We start from the raw sequence: 22,049 nt of genomic DNA on the forward strand, positions 1-22,049 counted from the left end.
TCCCAAGATGGCTTATTTTCTTCGTTCAATAGAGAATTTCACAATTACTCTGTCGCTACAAAGAAGAAAACTATATATACGCGACGCTCGGCTCACACTACAAAGCTCCAGAAAACCGCATTGGTAATTCGCAAATCGCAGCTGGTGTTGGACCCAAGAGCTGACACACCGGGCAAGCCAGGCGTTCGGTGAAATGTGGAAGGTCTGTCCCCTCTTGCCCTTCAAAGAAATCACACAGCACTACCGCGTGGAGCGGTCAATATACCTCCCTCCACAGAAAAACCTCGCGGAAGACAAAAACGCCACCTTCGAGGAATCCAAACCAACACGTTTTCCCACCCGACTAGAGCCCACATTCCGGCCCCCACGCTGTACTCCTCGCAAAGCCGCCGCTGTGCGAGGCTTTGGGCACCCTATACCATATCACGTGGGTCTGGGATACGAACCCTCACCTACCCCCCGTGCCTTTCTCCTCACCTGAGCACTGGCAGAGAACACTGTCCGACTTGGACCCTGACGACCAGCCTTGGCTGGGGCGAGAGCCCAGGAGCTGGATGATAAAGACTGTTCCCTAAGGCTAACTGATCCATAGAGACGTTTATTCCTCCTCCAACCCCTCCTCCTCCTCCTCCTCCTCCTCAAGGTCCACCTGTTGATGCAGTGGGAGATAGCAAGTTTCACATATCCAACCCGGCTAAGGCGTTCTGCTGCTAAGCCCCAAACGCGGGTTCTATCCCTGCCGCGGAGGTCACTTTTCAGATGGAGGCGGAAAGCGAAAACTTCCGTGTGTCGCGATTTTCGCGCAAGTTAAATATCCCCAGGCGACCAAAATTAATCCGGAGACCTCCACTAAGGCATGCATCACAGTTCAGTTGTAGCTTCCGCGCGCTAAACCCTCAACACTTGAATTACGTTTTACATTTCAAGTTCTTATCATCTCTTACGAAGACCGTGACTGGAGACGCAGTTCCGGTTACACGTAAAAAAAGGCAGCACTGTAGAACATTTATCTAATAAGCCAGTGCAGCCGTTGTCGACATTGAAATGACGTACCATTCTTTGACCACGCGGTCTACACTATATGAACTGTAATCTTTCGTGACTTTCGCAAGTGCATTCCTTTGCTGCGTAGGGAAACAGAAAGCTCTCTAATTTGTTTTTAATTTTTTTTTATGTATTCGCAAACGGGGATCAACTTACGTCTCTACAGTTTACGTTCATGTTCATGTCGCAAGGTTTCCCTGTATCGCTCTGGAGTTCTTACGCAAGAGCGATTTTAATAGCGCACATTTTCTCAAACTGGCAGGGTTCATCGCAGGATGCATGTTTTGCGTCCCCAACTTTATTTTTTTCTTTTTTCGCTCAGCCCGTTATAAAAAATTGTTCCTGACTCCTTCCTTGTTTCACAACTGGGATAATATTGCGCCATGTTCAACACTGTTGCTTATACGGCGTATCATCAGCCCAGTTTAAGCCTCTACTTTAGAGCGCTCGCCGCTACTCGGAAGGGGGGGGGGGGGAGCAGGAAGCCATTAAATAAAGTCCGCGTCGCACACCGGTAGTTTGCGCAGTAAATTTTAATTAGTTTATCGGATGCTGCTTGCCCTCTCGTAGCGGCTGGTGGTGGTTCTGTGTCTGCAACGTGGTTTGGCGTTACTGCTTGTTCGCTGTTTTTGTTGTCAGGGAATTAGGAAATAAACTGGAAAAGCCGAGTAAGAGTTACAGCCTTGCTCCTGGTCTTCGTAACTTTTATCGCCGAAGATATTGAGCGCTCTGTCTTGCTTATTGGTTTTGTGTCTTGAGTATACGCTGTGAAGCGCTCCAGATTGCCCCCCCAACAAAAGCGTGGACGAATAACGAACTGCTGGAATCTTAACGGTGCAATTTCTGAACACGGGCAAGGATACTTATCACTCTCGCTGTTTAAGGGTTAGGAAACAATGCCGTTTAGGCCTCGCTCGCGTTTGAAAGTGGTTGTACAAGTTAACGCTGCGATACCAATGTCTAAATTGTCGGGTATTCGTGGGATCAGTCTAAAAGATGGGCGCTTTACGAAAATATAAAAATGAGGAGAACAGCGAAGTTTAAGGTGCTTTTGTCGTTACAAATCATATTAGAAATCATAAGAATACGCAGTTTTTTATCGCCTCGATTCAGCTTTCTCTAAAAGTCGTTCATAAAATGCATCCTGATACGTCTTACAGTGGTATCGCAGTGGTCTGCTCAACATCTTTGCTACGCTTATCTTGTGTTGAAGTCTGCGCTGTATATTATTCCTCTTTCTGACACTGACGGTTGCTTTGACTTTGGTGGCACTGAAGCGGTGTGCTGAACATTTTACGTACTCTTTTAAACGCATTATTTTGAGGGGTTATGCAATTCTGCAGCATGATATGCCTTCCAGAGGGCGAACTGATTGAATAACTCTCGGGGATGTTCTCAATGCGTTTCAAAACGTACAAAAACAGTCTTGACTAAAAATATGTCTTGAATACGTCTTGAGTACGTCTTAAATACGTCTTGAATACGTCTGTAGATTTTGGTATGTTGCCGACGTTTATACAATATCATCTGTCTGTTGCACCCCCGCAAAGCGGATGAAGAGTGCTGCTTCGAAACTATAGCTCTAGTAGTCAACTTTCAGTTGCCTCTTTTATGCAATAAAGGCTAAATAATGCGCTCATCTGCTTGGAAACGAGGGCATTTTATTTTTGTTTTCTCTTACTCATTGCGTCATTCTAAACGTTCCTACTATAAATACTCACCCCACGTCTGCACCCAGCAACGACGACTCTCCGCAGCGATTTTAAATTAGGCGCGACACCTCTTCACAAATCAGCGTCTCCAATATGCATGCACACGGTTATTCAAAGCATGAAAATTCACGCACTAAGAAATATAGGTTGGCCGGCCACCGGATGGTGACTCGGGCAAGGGGTTGTTTTCCAGCTTCTGTACTGCCCAGACTTTTGAGTCTGGACAGTACAGATACTGTGCTGTCCAGTATAATGTGCCTCTGACGCTTCTTCACTTCACGCTCCCTCACTTGCTTCCGTTTCCCCATCTCTTATCCAGGCTCAGCTGGAGCTGGTCCGTCCGGGCGATGGCCGCATGCTGGTGGCGACGCTGGTGGCCTGCGGAACCGTGCTGGTGCTGGTGGTGGCCGGGTCCGTGGCATACTTGGTGCGCCGCGCCAGCTTGCGCTCCAAAGAGAAGCTGCATGGCCTTGCGCAGCCGGACACCGAGCCGAGCCAAGACTACCAGGCGAGCCATTCCCCGCACGTCTTCTCACCCTTTTCTAACATCGCACCGGTAGGACTCGGCCGGAACAGGTCTACAGATCGGAACCGCAGTACTACACGGACTCGCCAATACTGGCAAAGCTGTTTTTTTTTCTAAGAAGCACACCTCTGTACGTGATATCTCAGCAACCACCCTAACGGAGCACGCAGAATCCACTTACCTGGAATATTGATCTATTCAAGCTCTTTGATCAATATATGGTTACACAAATAATACACGCCAGCAATTACAACCATTCGCCTGCATCAGCAACGGAGTTAGAGGAAGAAGAGAACGAGGTTGAGCTTCCGCTGGACATCGGTCTCCTTAAAACCACTTTCACATGTGTGTGTCGCTGGCTATACACCCCGTGCTTCTAGCAAATAAATCCGTCTCGTAACAATATATTATTCAGATTGCGTTTAAACAAGTCGAACTCACGTGAGCCCAAGGAACCAGCCGTTTCAGCCTAAAACTGTGTATGAGTAAGCGTTATTTTCACGTTGATATAACCCCGTTTACAACGCAACAAGACGGCAACGCGCTCGGTGACAATAGTGAGAAAACTGCAATTATAGACCGAAAATTGGCAAAAAATTGTTTTTTTTTCATGAGCACTAAATCACCTAAGGCTTCACAAAAATATGTAAGCACACATTCACAGACGTTACCTTTTTGAAGGTTGATACACCAACTCTTGAAAAGCCGCGTAATTGTTCGGTGTTAATTTCTGCCGTCTGCGATAAAGTCGAGCCCCGACCTCATTCTTTGTGGAAATAGAGCGTGTTACAGAAATGGTGATAGACCTCAAGCTTGCCGCACTGCCATACATTTTCGTGTTTTGAACATTTTGACTGACTGCTAGCAAGCACAGAAGCATGCTGTTGCCGGAAGCAAGTGCTTTGCCTCTGCCGCTGGAAAATTATCAAACGAACCCTTGAAGTAATTTAGACTGTTCAGTGGAAATAGCATGGTAAAGTAAATAAGAACCATAAATTTAGAAATTAGAAGCTTTTCAGATGTCACGTTTATAAATCAACAGAACTGATAAATCCGTTATTTATTTGAAGGGAACATGTTAATTAATCGGTAATATGTTAATGGACACCAGTTTTACTTGGTGTTATTCCTAATCACTTTCGTCGGTGATTCCGCATAGAATGCTGCCATTGGAGAGGCCTGTGTGGCCATAAATCATGTGGTAAATGACAAGTTCTGAATAGAGGTGTGAGGGGTTGAACAAACCTGTTCTTTTTCGTTTTTTTTTTCAACCAGAATAACATCGAAAAAAAAAACACAGCTTCTCCGGGGAAATTTGCTGTGATGCGACCAATGTGCAGTGAGGAAAACGCTTTCTGAAATCAATGCGTTGACCTGAAGTCATGCGCAGATTTTGAGGGCGGAAGCTCCGCTGTGACTTTTGTGATGAAGCAGGTAAAAATTACATTCTTTTCAGTGTTAGCGGAAAAATTTATGAGGCACTTAAGTCTCTTAAGTGTTTTTGAAGGCGAAAGCCAGCCACTTTCTAAGACTTCTTCACTGGTGCATCCTCTTTGCGGTGCCTTTCGCGTTCACCTGTCGTGCGGCACGCATTCGGATAATTCCTATTCCATTCTGGCACGGTACAGGCTTAGCGCTGTAGTGACCACACTTGGCTGCGGCTCTTGGCAACCAGGGCTCAAATCCCATTCGAACCCAAATGAGCTTTATGTATATTTTATCTACCGATTTTCTTTTCACAGCGGCCGTAATTTCGTTTCATTCGTTTTGTCGCCAGCAACTACGGTCGCTTTTCCCGTTTGATGAGGCATCTAAGGTTATCTCTTTAAGAAGTATGTTGAAGTTTTTATAGATCTGCGCGGAATCGTCTTTGTCAGTTTTTCAGATTTTTTCTAAAAAAAAAAGAAAAAAAAATTTTTCACGCCCCTCAAATTTCATAAAAACTTACATTTCTAGTTCTGTAACGTCACGGGGGCTGACGAGCTGGGTATATTGAACGAGGTTTTGTGCCGGGTGTGTGACGGTGACCGCGTAGAAGTATAATGCATGCGATTTGCCGTAATTGAGACACTTTTATCTACTTGGCTTAGCTTTAATTGCATATGTTCGGCCAAGCACGGTCAATTTCGCCCAGAAGTATCTAGTCTGAACGAGTAACGACATAGCTGTGACTACTTGGCAAAAGAAAATAAACACCCAGGTTCATATCCCGGCGCATGAAAGAAGAGACTGCGTATCCGCATCCCTTGCAGCCTTTCAGCAAAGAGCACTGACAGTATAAACCAGGCAACTTCCACACGCTACACACTACATTGCTGGCCTGGACCAAGAGCACTTACTGGCTGCTTAAACCGAACTTGTAAAAGCCGACAAAAAAACCCGTGCACGTCAATTCAGGCGCGCGAACTGCGTACAGCGGGTTCGTGTCCTCATTTCTAGAAATGGATTTTGAATAGATCGTGTGTTGCGAGAAAAAAAGGCGGGAAAGTTATCGATTAGTGGGCTCAAATAAAGGAAAGAGGATATCGTGAAGGCCCGTACTAAAAACTTTCGTGTCGGATTAAATTGCGATTAAAACAATTTGAGCGCTTATCTTGGACATTTAGTTTCAGTTAAGTGTATCGGTAAAAGAAGGCGCTTCTCATACCGCTAGAATTCTACTTCTAGCTTTTACGCTTTGCTTTTTGTCACAGGACGTCTACGTAGTACACATGGTGCGTACAATGTATCCCTAAAGTGTTTTTTCTCACATCCACACAGTGCACGTGGCGGTGCACGCTTTACAGGACGACATTGAGTGGTGTGCTCGGTTTAATTTAAAAGGAATAGCTTAATCGCGTAAAAGAAAAGTATACCAGCATAAAGGAAGAGTAACGCAAAATTAATTTCCACCGCTATTAATGCGGCTGCAAGCGCCTAGAAAATAGCCGGGAAAATTTGGCACAATTTCGCATTATGCAACGGCTCTAACTGGGCCGCCTCGTCCACCATTTCGGTACAGCTTAGGGACAACAACATTCTGCACAAAAGAAACAATGATCCTAGTCTAACGTGCTTCAAAAACGTAATTTAATCCATTTGTGAAAACTGCGCATGACAAAAAGCAGGGGGGCTAATTAAACGTATCCGCTGTCTGTTCCATGTTTTCTTCAGCGTTTACGCTCTTTTATTTAACGCCCGATTACCATTGCGGTTTCTTGACTGAGGTCAGGCTTAGACATATAGCGTCAACTGAACGCGGATCAGGCAGGAATCTAGAAGCATATTCAAAATCGCTAAAAACTATCTGGTACAGTTTTCCCCGGGTTTTGCCTTTTCTGTTGAGAGCGTGTGGTTAGGAGCGTTTTTTTTTTGTGTCGTCAAGATTCTTCTCCGTATTGTAAGCTACTGTGACACAAAGTGAGAACAAGGAACGAAAACGACGCTCCACCGCTACGCATGATGGCAAGCAGGCCCAGTTGCTACCATGTAGTATTTTTCCTTACTGCTGTCTTCGGCGCCTGCTTCATACACTCAGCCGCGCCAGCATACCGCGCTTGCCACCTTGTGGTGCACTGTTGATGCTACAAATCAGTGCACCCAAGCATTTATTTCGCCACCAAATGAAATTAGAGCAGGCGTTAGTCATGTATGAATGCAGAAAAGAAAAATATTCGCGTACCCGAATTGTAGTTCAATTTCGAGTGCTGGTGCCAATGACGTCGATTACAGGTCGTTCGCATCAAAGCTCAACGATCCTCTCTCCCTCTTCAACCCGAGTCGCTTAAGTGACTCGGCGGTAGAACTTGGGTTACATCTTCACCGATATTCCTTCCGCCTCTGAAGCGTGAATAAGGAGGCCCTAGCTACATCCGCATCTTCTTGCTCCCCGTGCCTCTTTTTGCTCTCATTCAGACCAGTCCGGCCGCAAAATTTCTTTCCCCCCGTCAACTTCCCCCCGTTCTGGGGGTGCTCGTTTCTGGTTCGTCTCCTCGGTCGGCCGCACTGGTGGCCATAATTGAAAATCGATGATGCCCCCTCATCGGCTGCCGCAGCGGTCATCGCTTCTTTCCCCGGCGCGCGTGTGTGCCCGCTCCTTCTCGTCCACCGGAGCGTTATTAGGAACAACACTCCTTCCTGTCGGCCCAGAGTGTCGGCCGCTGACGGCTGCCGAGGACCGCTGCTCGCGCGCGGCCGCTTTCTTGGCCCAAATTGGCGCATTCCGGCATCATCGTCCCATCCGTGTCGACGGCCCGGCGGCGGCACTGAATGCTACCACGCCCCAGGAACTAGCGGCGGCCCAACTTCCGCTAACACCCCATAAATGAGATAGCCCGCCCGTATCTTCCTCGCCGTAGTTTTTTCCCCCGTAGTCAGTCGGTCACTTGTGGCTTTCACTAGCTACCGTTCTTTCAACTCAGTCGGCTAAAATAGCGCACATCGGTAGTCGATATCCAAGAAGTTGGTGAGCTTTGTGGGCTTTGCCGTCTTTAGGGCGTTGGCTCTGCTCGCCAACCCACACTTCCGGCATGCTGCGCTAAATCAGTGCCACTTTGCCTGCGCGAAAGGTTCGGGGTCGTCTGGTGGGCTACCTTCGTTTTCGCGATGTGCACAGATCGGCTAGCTTGTAGCGGCTCAGTGCCTGTTCCGTACAGCTCAGCTGTCCGTGCTTCCTGCGCAACTTTTATCAACAAGCTCGCAAAGGTTGGCGCACTAGCTCTCATTGTCAATAAGGAAACCGAAACGAGTACACGTTACATCGAAAGTCTCCACCTGCAGCATCGCGGTAATGTGTTTCTGATTATCTACTGGCTAATTCTGCGGAAGCCAGGATGTAGCATTCAACGAAGTTTATGATTCCTGAATATCTTTAAAAATTGGAGAATGTGTAAACGTGAAGTTATATTGTCATCATAACATTTCTTGCACGGAAAAACAAAGTGCGCTCCAGGCCTATTTACCATGCGGAGCACGTAGTTTCGAGCTGGTAGATCAGTTGACGGAGTTTTACGGAGTCTGAATTTCAAGTTTGCATTTTTTTTTCTGTATTGTTGTGGCAGTTTTATTCATTGTTGCATGAGAACTGGTGGCGTACGTTCACAAAAACAATGATCGTCATTGACCCCGTCCTCGTCCCGTGTGGGCTGCGGAGACTTTAGTCAGCACCCACGAATATCACGCGCGCCACTAAGAATTCAAACAAGCTTTGTATTGCGATGCCAGTTTTGAGAATGAACTTGGCTCCAAACTTGGCGGCTTTGATGTTCGTAAGATGGACACTCCGTTGACGTGAAAGACCCGCAGATAATTGCCCAAGAATACTAGCAGAAACAAAACCAAGTTCATAAAATAACTTTTCGTGCAACTGGCGCGCCTTAACGTATCTTTCTCGGCAGAACAGCACAAGTGCTAGAAGAAATTATTCTTTAGCACATCCTTCCACAAATCACCAGCTGCCGCTGTCAATAGGAGCGCATGTTGACTGATCGTTCCTTTACTTATTTTTTTGCCTCGTCAAGCGTGTACAGCGGGAAAAATACCCAGCCACAAACTACACACAGCGCATCCTTAGTGCCGGTAACATGAAGTGCGCCACGACGCAAATTACGGCGCGAAGACGAAACTTCTGTTACTTAATTAATTTAACATTTCTCGCCGGGAAACAAAGTCTTCCTCGCGGTTTACGCAATTTTATTCCGCAGTCCAGGGAAGCCTCCCCCAGCGAAAGTTGATTTTCCACTTCAAGAAACTCCGAGAGAAACAGGAAAAAGAGGAACTTCTGCTGCTTGTGTTCGCTATCGTCCTCCTCAAAAAAGCACGCGCAACGGCTCTTGACGCTTTTCTCCGCGAAACAAACGGTCCGTCCGCAAGCTTGTCGGGCTCGTGCAGCAGCAACAGCTGCTGCGGCGGGCGCGCAAATGGGCTTTTGAGAAAACCTGTTTCGTCTTCGTGCGAGGAACGTTTTCCGGCTCCGAGGCGCAATAAAGCATCACACACACGTGAACAACGAACAAACTCGACGAAAGAACATGGAGGGGAGAGCTTATACGCGTACATGCGCGCGGCGCGTCAAATAGGGGAACCGAAATTTCGTTCCGCAGAGCATGAGAACCTGCGCAGTGTAAGCACAAGAGGTGGATAGAAAGCGCTAAACAACATTTCATATCGTGCCGCTGCTCGATGCTATATAGTTGCGTGTTGGGGCGGGGGGGAGTCTTGAGAGCTGCTGTGGTGGTTTCCTCTTCCAATCCGCCGGCGAACAGAAAGCGGTGGAAGGCACGGCCGTTTCTTCCCCGTCTTCATCATTTTCTTCTTCTTCTTCCTCGCATCACCCATCGCCTTGTTTCTGCTCGCGTTCGTGAGGTTCTGTTTTCTCAACGGACGAGGTTTATTCGTTTTCCTTCAACGCTTCGCCACGAGAGCAGCGAGAAAACGCCCGCCCATTGCGTCTTCTTGCTCGGTAGTTTGCTTTATTCGGCGCAGAACAAACGGTTTCAAGGATGCAAATTTTGCCACTTGACGGGACTGCGTAGTGAACCGCTGCGCGAGCGGATATGAGCGAGATGGAGAGGAAAAACGGCGACCTATCAATCGTCTGTGCGTAAGCGACTTTTTGTTGCGGTAGTTTATAGTGACAAAAAAAAAATAGAAAGAGCGTGCATTGAGGCTTGTTCTAGCATGAACGAAGTGATGCAGGCGTGACGAATCGCCAATTTGTCGTGGGGGTTCCCCGGTGTTTTAGGATATAGAACGTTTTTGAGCCACGTGCACTGGATCCGGCCAAACGCTGTGGTTACACCAAACTAAATGATATCGCGAAATTTTGGCTACATTTTCTGCGGATGCGTAAACTACCTTGGACAGGTTTTACGGTGCGCAAAAATGCCGAAGTGTATTTCTGACATCACTGGCGCCGTCAAATGCCTGAGAACGTCGTTTCCTATGTACAATGTTCGGTCTTTTTGATGCTGTACGGTGCTCGGTGTGCTTAGCTGGTAGAATACCTGCGTGACAACCGCATCGTGTTATTTTCCTCCTTCTGAGGCTGCCACTGAGTACCAGCAAGTAGAGCGGACATAAATAAATTACGATTTAAGTTGTACGCTTCGCACGGGGGTGACTTCTATTTGAATCCTGGTATTTCCCAGCAAGGGTCAAACCGTCACCGTTCTCTGTAGAATTTAATGGTGGCATGAAGAATTGAATGAGCGTAGCAGAGCGAAGTTGGAAAGCAAGGCATTGCCGATTGCACGATGTCAGCTCGCATCGTGCGGAAAAAAAATATCGGTAGCATGTCGAAGCCTTGTGAGTCACTTTTGCTATATTTATTTTCTCGGCTTCTTGTTAAGCCAAAATTTAGCCATGATATGAGTCGTTAAGAGCGTCCACTTTCTTCTCAATAGCTGTGACGAGGGGGACTTTATGTACGGCAGAGAAGTCGTTATCTGAAGCACTGATGTTTCTTAGCCTGTCAGGGAAGAATGTTTCAAACACGGCGCGTCGTACGTTGCAGCCAACTGTGATGCTAATTGTTTTTGTGTATTGTGTAAAATCACATTTTAGCGCAATATGCGGACTCTTTGATGCTCTTTCCCCGCACACAACGCATGCCCCAACATTTCAAAACGTTCTGAAAGGCCGCTATCATAAGCTTACGTTCTCGCAGCACTAGTCTGTGCTCAGAAAAGCCTGCCTTCGGGGTTGCCGACTGTAACGAATAACTGATTGGTTTATGTCATGCTGCTAGAATAATAAAAATAATATATGACTGGGTGGTGGTTAAAAAGTATTGCTGAGGCTGCCGTCGCCGCGTCAAGGTCGTAACAAAAAGAGAGAGAGGGAGAAAAAGCAGCTGCGTAACGAACAATTCGGAAGCGCAGCGGTCGGGAGGCGTTCTGGATCAGTTGATACGATCGCTTTGACGGTGTCTCCAGTGGCGAGACGTCTTCCTTCAATGCCGCCAAGAAAATGTGAGGTTGGCGAAGCAGAAAATTGGCCTAAGAATGCTAACGCAAAAGCAGGTAATTGTCAGCATTCCTGTGCATTTTGTTTTTGCGAGTGCTGGGCGTGTTCAGATAACTCTTAATCCAGGCATTTGTGTGTGTGTGTGTTCTCGTAGTTAGAATCAAGGTGATTGCGCTCTAAAATAAAAACAAAACACTCTCGCCGCTCTTCGATTTCATGATCAGCCGGACTTACCACTGCGAAAGCTCCACATCAGCATTTGGAATGTTGCGGGGAATTTTCCGGCTAAACGAGCGTAGCAAACGCGTACATTTTTTTTTTTTTTTTTATCTACTGGGGCCTCCTGATTGGGCGCGTCGTCGGGTTTCGCAATCGTCAGGCTTGTCGTCAGCGTTCGTCGCGGCGAGGTTGGGGACCCAACGGAGTGACTACTTGCCAGACGTTTATAGATTGCCCGCCGTTGATGCAGCAACGGTCCTCGTGCCGGCGTGGTCCTCGTCACGGAGTTCGATCCCAGGCAGAGACCGGTAGGAATCGACTGCGTCTAGAATTGATTGCTCGGGTCGGTGCGAGGACCCGTGATATATTTTCGTTACCCGCCATACCGCTCAGACCAATCCGTCTCCTTTTGCCTCTCTCTTAGCTTTCCTGTCCTCTCTTTTTGTTTTCCTTTTTTATTTTTCTTTCTTTTTCCGGCATACTGCGAGATGAACGAAAAAAAATGAGTTAGCGGGTTTGTCACGTCGGCAAGGTAAATGAGGCAGGAAAGAACGTCCATACGTTTAACTGAACAACCGCCCGCGCTTCCGAAGGGCGTCTGTGAAGGAGAACTTCTTCAGTTTCCGCTTACTCAATATCAAGCCAATATGGTATTTGCGTTTGGTTCAAAACAGCTTTTTGCCTGTGATTTTTCAACACTGTCGAGTAGATTTTTTTTCTTTATAACCACCATTCTGACCTATTAGAAAGTAAAATAATAGCGGATCCAGTACACAGGTAGTTCTTCTTTTCTTCTTTTTTTGTAGGAAGGAGTGCCCAGGAAGAATTTTCGGGTAAATGACTCACCGGGCTGTGGTGGTAACGATTATGTTCATTTTAGAGTTCCCTCATTTTCCAGCCTCCGTTTGTCGCTTACGTCCTCTTTCCTAAGCTTTAAGAACTATCCGGCTCCAGGCATGTCCTTAAGGGCTAAAAATGTGCTCGTTAGATTACATATTTTGTCTTGGAGAAAATTTAGACATTAATCTAGCTTTAGGTCCCCACCGAAGAGAGATTCTTTGTTTACCTCCAAAATGGTGGCCTGAGCGTGTATGGTGTATCAGTTCTTGTAATTATGAATGCAAACTTAGAATGTTGTACAGTAGCAGCCTTTTAATTGTCCACTGAACTCGTTTTTTGTCGTGAATAGTTGCGACAGGTGGTAAGGCTCCACAGAACAACCCTGAAAGAGCGACAAATAACAATTTCTGGACTGAAAACAACGGGCGAAATAAAAGTAGTACATTATCATGCACTAAAAAGTGTACCTACGGGAAGAAAATGCGCATTGCGGGGCGTTTTCTGGTATATTCTGAACAGAGGTCACAGAAGTTGGATTCACTCGTGGCGAGGTCCTGCAACGGGTTCTTTGGGCTTGATCTGTTACGTAATCATTTTTATTCTCCCAGCTTGCATGCCACCGACTGGGAAAGCTAGTACTACTTATGCACTGGCCTGTCAATAAAGTCAGTACTGCCATCTAACCGAATGGCTCGCCTCCGCGGCGGCACCGTTGGACAGAATTGCTTACAACCCACGCTGTTGCGTGACTGAGAATTCGATTTAGCGCGGCCTTTCCCGAAAGGATAGCGCGTCATTTTGGCCCATCCACGCCATCATCGTAACCTAATTGCGCAATGGTTGGGACAAGGAATGCGTCCCCTTGGGAACGTTGCGGTACTTCCGCAGCGCCCCGCTGCATGGAGCGAGCGATGCGGACGTGCGGCTAAACCATTCCAGAGAGACCGTATTACAACTTCGTCTCTGGTTTCGCCTTTCGTGTGGGCTCGCTTGCGACAGCCAGCTAAGACCTTTTCATTCTCAAAGCATAAGCTTCGATGGCGTCGCCGAAAACTCTGGAATAACCGAGACTCAGGGCAGCACTTCATAAAGAAAATTTAAAGAAAAACGTCCTAATGTATGAGCCCAAGGCACGCCTTTTCTGAGTGAAGTTAAAAGCACAAATACCAATATTTGGCAAGACTCTCGTAAAATGAACACATCAACAGGCGCTAGGCTCCTTATAAACTAATTCAATCAACAAGCTCTACGTTTTGGAGCAGTCGCGACCCCCCACCTTCCCTCCCTAGAGTTGCTTTCCAAGAGCCGCTAAGTCTGCTCTGACCTACCTAGGACGCTCCTAAACACAGAGTTAGTTGATTAAATTACTGCAATTAAAGAGAGATAACTTTTTAATGAGTAAGAGAGGTCAGCCGGGCTAGATTCCTTACTTGCTATACCAAAGGGGGTGACAATGATATTCACTCCGGCACATTCGTAAATATATCAACACACGCACGTTGAACGCGCTCACATACTCGGGTGGTAGAATTTAATCACAGAGTACTTACATAGTATTATTATCGAGTGTTGTATTTTAGATAAATACTAGAAGCGCCTTTGTCGCACAACATGCCGTTGGCGGAACTGCTCAAGGGCCACAAAGTTCCCGGAAAGAGATGTGGGCGGGCAGGTTCAGACCCCGAGAAACCTTCACCGTGGTTCGTCCGATTTCGGGATAAGGAGTCGCGCTGAAAATGTGTTTGAGATTCCTTGTGAACCACACAAGTCGGGCTCAGAGGGTAGGACGTTTGCTAATGTCTAAAGATGCTTAGTGTAGGAAACTATAGTGCGATGCAGGATGGCTTTGTCGTGTATGCACAAACTGCTTCATTTTCACCATCATCAACAACAGCCTACTCAGGACTACTGCAGGACGAAGGCCCCTCCCGTTGACCTCCAACCGCTCCTGTCCGCGCTGCTCGAGTTCATTTCTCGTCCCCGAACTTTCCTATTTCATTCCTCCATCGCGTTATAGGCCTTCCCCTTCTTCTAGATCCGCCTCTTGGTATCCACTCTATTACCCTAATCGTCCACCGGTTGTAGGTTCGTCTCACCACATTTCCAGCCCAAGTCCATTTCTTTTTCTTTACTTGCACCACGATGTCATCTACTCGAGTATGTTCCCTGTTCCAGGAAGCTCGTTTCCTGTCCCCGAGTGTTACTCCTATCATTATTCGTTCCATGGATCCGTTGAGCCGACCTACGTTTGCTTTCGCACCCTTAATTTGTAGTCGGAATGGAGTATGAGTAGCGGCCTGTAGGCATTCCAGGGGTTGCTCCTGTGCACACGTTGAGATATCTTCGCAACCAAAGAAGCAAAGTCTGCTCCGTCTCACCTTGTGAAATCCAGTGGCATAGCGACGGAGCCACGATGAACAGAAGCAGAAGTTCGATCGGTGTCTTCGTGGCCAGAAAATCCACAGTCCACAGGAAGCCACTGTAGGATCACGGTGCTTGCTTAGACGCTGGGTGTGCAAGGAATTGATTTCTTGAGTCAGGTTCTCACGTGGCAGCACCGTCAAATGTTGGAGGACAAGTCGGTGAAGATAGCGCTTGCACGCCTGAGTTGGCGCAGTTAGAGTGTGTTGCGACACAGCGCACAGGGCAGTGAGGTCCGTGGCCATTGACGAGTTCTGTGACCTAGGTTTTCGGTGATTATTGTACAGGTTGACAGGAACCATGTTCCTATGGTAGGCTATGGATTCCTAACAAAGCCGCTCGAAAAAAAAATAAAACAACGGGGTATAACTACGGCAAGGGGGGGGGGGGGGGGGTTACTTCAGAGCAGGCAAAGGTAGTGCAGCTTTGCTCTTGGTGCCTGGAATGGTACGTACAGCCGTCTGAGGGGAAAATGTCCACGCTGGCCTTGGATATAAGAGAAGGGCACGGAAGACGCCACTTTGCGCAATGTACCCCAAGCCTCGCCTTAACTATACCACTAGCACCAAAACGAATCCAATATACGAGACTCCCGCTGGCTCGGGCAGCGCCCCGAGAAATAAAAGTGGGCCAGGGGTCGGCCGCGCCTGCGAACGCGTCACAGCTCGAAGCGCCCGGAGATAAATGCGCCCGGTGCGGAATCGGCCAAATTGTTGCCGCGACGTCCATTTGTCAGGCTTCGGAGGGTAAGGTATAGCGGACGCCTGTGACAGTAATCAGAACCGTGAGTACCTCCCCAGGGCGGACTCCTTCCTTCTTCCGCCCAACGACCTCCGCCGGCATTCCTGCAGCAGGCTCCCTCTGCGCGTCCTCCGCTCCCTATCAGCCCCAGCCGCAAACTCATCTGTATCGGCCTGTCTGTCAGCTTAGCCTTTTGCTTTACCATTCGTCTCCCTCTTTACCGCGCGCTGCTTCTTTCCTCTCCGTCGTGGCCTTCTTTAGCGCGCGTTCCGGTGTACAGCGGTAGCAAGATTCAAACAGCGGCCTCACGCGCGTACGCTACGCCTGGTCTGCGAAACAGGCCGAAGACTAGGGCTACGGATAATTTAGACCTCTTGTGGATCTTTACCGTGCGCCGAAATCTCGACTCAAAGGTGTTTTCGCTTTTCGTCTCCATCCGAAAAGCAACCACCAGTTTTCGGCATAGCCCGCGTTCTTGGGCTCAGCAGCTCAACACATCAGCCACTGAACCACGTACCACGGCGGGTTGATGGTCGTTTGTGAACAGATACATCGATTTACTTTTTAAAAAAAGATACCTCAATTTACGTTAGATTTGTGTTCAGCTGTGAGATAGTCTTCGGCGTAGCACCCGTGGAGTGAACATCGCTGCCCTTAGCAATATCGAAGTACTTGAGAAGTGCCGTAATCTAAGTAACGAGAAAGGCTACAGACAACGGTTGTGTATCGTGTTTTATCGTAACTATCTGGAAACAGATTATATGACGTTGGACTGCTCAATCGACTGCATAATTTTGGGAGTTTTATCTCAGCAGGTATCGTGGATAACACCTGCGGCAGTTTCAAAACAAATAAATGAAGGCGTCGCTCTTAAATTAAACCAGTTTAGCAGCATCACCAAGCCGCCACGTAACTGTCAGCTCAATGTTTGCCTGCTAGAACAAAACTGCACTCTTTCCAACTTCCACTATCCAATCAACTTAAAAGAATACTGAATCGCGAACTATAACCAATCGCGTTTTTTTTTTCCTACCAGTAGGGACGGCGCACCGGTCTATACGACGTAAATAAGGTATTGACACATTCCAATTCATATCCCATTTCTCATTCATTTATAGGTGCAATTTACATTGGTATTTCAACAGCTTCGCTAACCAATCATGTGAACATGACAAAAAAGTCCGCGGATCGAAACCTGGCGCCGGATGCTGTTTCTTTATAGAGGAGCACTGCGGACGCCGACGCCGCCGCCGGCGGTGGATGGTTTGGGGTCGCTTATAAAGTGTATTCACACTTAAAAAATGCATTATCATGCCCGCTTGTGAAGGGTCGTTTGCCACGGGCAGCTCGGTTGGTTTTAGAATATATTTAATGTGTTCTTCAATAAAATTTTTGTTGTGAGCCAGTGCTCGTCCTTTCGTTTCTTTCTTCGTCGTTCGTCTTTGCGCGCGTTTAGAATAGCCATGAACCCCGCACCAACTCGCCCAGTTATTCATTCTTTTGCATCTGAACAGGACTGAGTGTCCGTCTTTTTTTTAACAGCGGGGCTGTTCGAGCTTTCTTTTGTCCGTGCGGATCGTTAACAGTAAATTCCGCTCAGCGAAATGAAGAGAGGTAAAATGCTAGGCCAAGAAGTGCGGGGGAAAGTGGCGAGGAGGCAAGGAGACCATGAGCAGGTGTTGAAAGTGCACGCCTCAAAAAAAAAAAAAAAAAGCTTCCCGTAGTCGAACTCGAACCTGAGTCCCTCGCGTGTTGGAACCGGTGTCTATTCTATCGCTATGTCATCGCATTCTGGGCGCACAGCATTTTTGGGGGGTTCGTAGCGCGGGCGTTGGCGTTGCACTTTGGCTGAGCTGAATGGACTTTGTCTTCGGACTTTTGGCAGTTTGGAATTTGAACTTGAAGAGGGTGGATTGATTTAATTCAGTTCGGATAGAGAAATGTTCGCCTTTCAACTGTCTTTCTCTTAAAAAGGGAGCAGACCTAAGAAAAGCCAAGTTAAAGCTAGTGAAGAGCACCAGCTCCGCTCTTTCCTCAGTCCTCGCATCTCAATTGCGAAAGTGACCGATTTTTTTTCGCTTTTTCTTTCTTCCTAGCCTTGTTTCTTTATATTTTTTTCCTGAATTGATTCCCTCTATTTTTCTTTCCGTCCTCCTCCGTTCTGATGGCTTACCTATGTACTCCCGGTTCACTACGAGTGCTTTCACGACAGGTGTGATAAACGGTTTGTGGCTGGCCGGGCCTATACTTTCCCGCCGCTCCCCGTTAGCAGATTGCGTAGGTCGGGTTTGTTTGTACAAGCCAACGTGAGCTGAATTAAGCAGTTAGCGCGGAACGCCGCTGATGGTCACCCGCCGTGTCTGGGTCTTGTTTGCCGTAGTTGGTTGCGTGCTTTCTTTGCCAGAGAGAACTTTATAACGAACGATTTGGCAGCGATTCTGCGGCGCGAGCCGGGCGTGGCCGCGAAACGGTGTTTATTTTAGTTGCGCGTTACCGAGACCGGGCGTTTATTCAATAGAAGCGGCGCGTATGTCAGCACTGCAGGGTACCGATATTCATTGCTTCCGGTGAGTGGAGTCCGGTGAATGGAACTACTCGGTGACGAGGGAGTTGAAATCAAAGTACAACTGCAGAGGTTTTGTGTACGCGTTATATTGGCGGTTGGGGAAGTTCTCAATATGGAAAAGCAATTCGTCATGGTTTGTAGACTACGACTCCCGTGAAAACAGTAACGGCAAAGAAAAAACTTAGAGGCCTTCCACTACCGTTAAGATGGAAGATCGCCGAACTTGTACTGGTGGATAACAATATTCAGTTATGAATGGTGACTTGCTATATTGATTGAATAAAGAAACACACACACATAATGTCTTCAGAATTGATGCTAAACTGATTCTCATATAATTTGTTTCAGAATAGCTTCGATAAATCTAGTTGCAGCCGCTTTGTGTAACCATACTCCTCCGCGTGGACGACCATATATTGACCAAAGACAAGAATTCTGTGTCGTTTAAAACTTGACTGTGAAGCAGTTAATTCCGACAAGTAAACGAAACTAGGCTGAATGGTGGAGTCGTCTTAGCGCCCAATCAGTATTTTTTTTTTCATGACACCTATGTTAGAATGAGAACTGAAGAGCGCATTTTACACTACTTAGGAGCGAGAGCATGCGATCCTTTGTCGACGTGACCCGATAAACGCAGCCAATTTCGGTTAGAACTTACAAGAAGACAGTATTTCTATAAAAAAAAGAAAATGAAAAATAAGTTTCTACTAAGAAGACCCTGACTGATAACCTGGGTGAGAATTAAATTCTGCCCAGGCTCACACGCGCTGAACCGACGTGGTAGCTCAATAGGTAAATGTACGAGCACACTACCGAGACGGCATATTGTCACACGCCGTGTAGGGTGCATGTGATATTTTTCGTTGGTTATGTTGACGTCACAGCCAACCGGAAGTTGGGGAAGTGGTTGTTAGCTTCTGGAAACAGCTTTTGTCGTCATTGGACAATCCCTTTGAGCGGCTGTGTTGGAATTCTTGGTGGGTGTGCTTGCGTCGAAGCCAAATGGGCCGCGAGCATTTTACGGGAGGGTCTATCTGGTGGTAGTTTCGGAGCATCGCCTACCTAAATAGGCTGCTCGAGTGTATAACGTAATGTAGGCTCACCTAAACTAAACACAACCTAACCTAACCTAAATACAGTCTAAAGCAAACCTAAGCCTAACTTATAGCCTAATTGCTCCTGTAACCTAACCACATAATTTTTCAGTTTCATTTCACTGAAAACAGCTTGGGGAACGGCCTTTTGCTGCTTACAGCAGCTGTCATCGCAGTTGACCAATCCACCTGACCGGTAAAGGTTGTTGCGCCTATATTCAGACTTAACGTATGGTTTACCTGTAAGTTGAGCCGAGTGACGCTCCAAGAAACGTCAAAATCACCGAGCTGAGTGTAGAGCAGTTGTCAACGTTTTCCCCACGCGCATTCACTTGCCTTATCTGAGTCCGACTCCTCTACAGTGGCACAATTCCGAAATATTTCTTTGACCTCAGTTACTTTACTCTTATGATGCCCTTTTAGGCCGTGTCACTTTAGGTGCCGTTTCACCGCTACAGACACCGATAGAGGCTTTTCTGCTTAGCGGGCCGTTTGGGGCCTTTGCATTGAGACGTAAAAGAATCTCGTTGTAGTAAAACACTCGTTCAAGCGATGTTCCCGCTAGCCGAGTTTTTCTGTGCCGTGTTAATTGCGTAGTTCAATCTACCGGTAGACTAAATGGCATTTTGAAATTCTTAATGCACAGCGAGGAGCAACAGGATAAAAAGAAAAAGCGCTATGTCCGCATCTCTTCTTTGTGTCCTATTTCTGTGTGGTGCACATGAATAATTTCCTGCTACAGGTCGCACGTAGGGAATGTTATGTAGCTCCAGCGACAGGCGATTCAAACCGTGCTGACATGATTGTTGGTACAAACCAAATGTGGACCGATATCCACTTAAATGCGCGGTGCCTGCATCGCTTCATCGACACTCTTGAGTAAATGCAACCATCTCGGACAGTCTTGCGTCTTATGCAAGTGTTGGTTTTGTAGACTTGCGCAACTTGTTCGTGGCTTCCTACAGGGACCAAATGCATTATCCGTCAGCGTCGTGCAACTCGAAACACTCGATCGTTACATGCTCAATGCGCGCGCGCGGCCGCCTTTCCGCAGAGTATGTGGACATGCCACTAAGCATAGGCAATCATCGTCTCGCTGCGCACGGAGAAAACGTCTTCTCCTTTACAAGCACTAGACAAATAGACTCGCACTCTCAAAAAACTCCAGCACCACGTATTCGGCCTGCACAGGAGCCCCGCACGCGTTAACAGTAGGGCTTCACCGCAGCACGTGCGCACCGACATTGGAGCGCTATGAACACACTCGCAGCGACACGCTTTTCTGCGAGGCCAGCCGGACCCCCCTCCAGACGCTTTTCGCGACGACGCGAGCGGCTCTTTGCAATGGCTCCGGGGCCCAACTGCAAGCTCAGAGCGCCGGAAAATCGAATCACCTTTGTACCAGCGGCGTTCATACAAAGGAAGAGCGCTGAAAGAGGAAAGGGGGGATGAGGGGGGCAGAGGCCACGTGTAGCGTATGTAAACTGTGCCTCGTGACTGTTTACCTTAGGCCGCCTACCCGCGATGTTTTATACTTGTCACATAAATTCATGCACGCACAGGCGTGCGCAACAAACAAGCATCAATATGGGCGTCCTTTCGAATCTCCCGCTTTTTTTCTAGGTCGCGGCTTCCGATGGTGATGTCCGCCGGACCGGGGACCGGCCCTCGTCATTCATCTGAGAGCCGGTCCGAAACGCGAGTGCGCGCCGGGCCATCGACAAGAACCGGATGAAAAGGGATTGTAATGGATTTTGAAGTGGCCGCCGCCGCCGCCGCCGGTGCCGTTGCTGCCGCGGCGGGTACGACGTAAGGGCACGCTAGCGGGCTCCTTGTTTGCCGAGTATAAACACGATGCGTCTTCATACTTCCAAGCCTCTTCTCTCCCGCACCCGGTGCTGCTTCGTCCGGCCCCGTTGCGTCCTCACCGCCTTGCTCGGCTCTCCTCTTCTCTGGCTCGTATTCATACGGGTAATCGAGTTGGTGTCCCCAGGCCATCGGGTGATGCGACCCCGTATACTCGCCTACCCTGGTTGGTTTCCTGTGCCGCCGTGCCCGTCGGGCGAGTGCACGGAAGCCTCGTCGGGTCACCTCCCTGGCACTCTACTTCTTCCTGGCCTGTAGAATTCTAGAGGTCATCTCAATGACAACACCTGGCGCCCTGTCGGGATGTGCCTTGTACCGCTCAATGCGTGTATACCCAGCCACACACCGGGGTATGTTTGTCCCCCGGCAAGTATGTGGGGAAGTTTAGGAAATACCTCCGGTAGTCATTTTTTAATGCGCAGGCATTTCAAGCTACTTCTCCGAAAATTTGCCTGTCTGTCTGTCTGTCTGTCTGTCTGTCTGTCTGTCTGTCTGTCTGTCCGTCCGTCCATCCGTAACGCGTTCCGCATGATAACACGTGAAATGAAAAACATGCCTCAGGGACCTTTTACCAGTAAGTGCGCTTCATAGGTATACGATCTACAGATAGTTGAGCTCAACATGGACCATATGGGCCACAGAAATGGCCGTTGTGCACGTTGAACCACGCGTCCGGTCACGTGATGGTGAGGTTCGCTCAGTTTGCGGGACGGAGTCACGCAATGCGGACGTATATGGGGTTGCAACGGTCCGGCCGTGTTGATGTTTCCTCGGTGAGAGCAGCTCGCGGACGATGAGCGACGCCGTAGGTTAACGCATCGCATCTTGCGTCCGGTAGAGTTTCGTACTAATACATACTAGAGGGAAATCTGTCCCTGCAGTCGCGTGCCGCCGTGGGCGGCGCCTTCACCGCTAGCGACGTTTCTCGCGTACTTGGCTTAGCTAGCCATATGGCTTCTTTTTTGTCTCGAAGCCAAACCCAAAAAAGATGGTAACATTTCTTTCTTGTTCATCTTGCATGAAGCTTCTACATGATAACTGACAAATTAATCTTTCTGGAGGTTCAATTTTACACT

The 22,049-nt window shown here is 47.9% G+C and overlaps 1 protein-coding gene across 1 annotated transcript in view; it reads left to right on the top strand.

Annotated features, from left to right (window-relative positions):
• Ia-2 (tyrosine phosphatase IA-2) overlaps window positions 1–22,049 on the top strand; it is a gene marked incomplete in the record, with an annotated part of 628,737 nt that overhangs the window by 513,884 nt on the left and 92,804 nt on the right. Inside the window, 1 exon segment of the mRNA XM_077698486.1 lies at window positions 3,076–3,264. Coding sequence (XP_077554612.1) covers window positions 3,076–3,264 — 189 coding nt within the window.

This window comes from Haemaphysalis longicornis, unplaced genomic scaffold, assembly GCF_048455015.1.
Source record: "Haemaphysalis longicornis isolate Haplotype H1 unplaced genomic scaffold, Haemaphysalis longicornis Haplotype H1 scaffold_2, whole genome shotgun sequence".
Lineage (NCBI taxonomy): Eukaryota > Metazoa > Arthropoda > Arachnida > Ixodida > Ixodidae > Haemaphysalis > Haemaphysalis longicornis.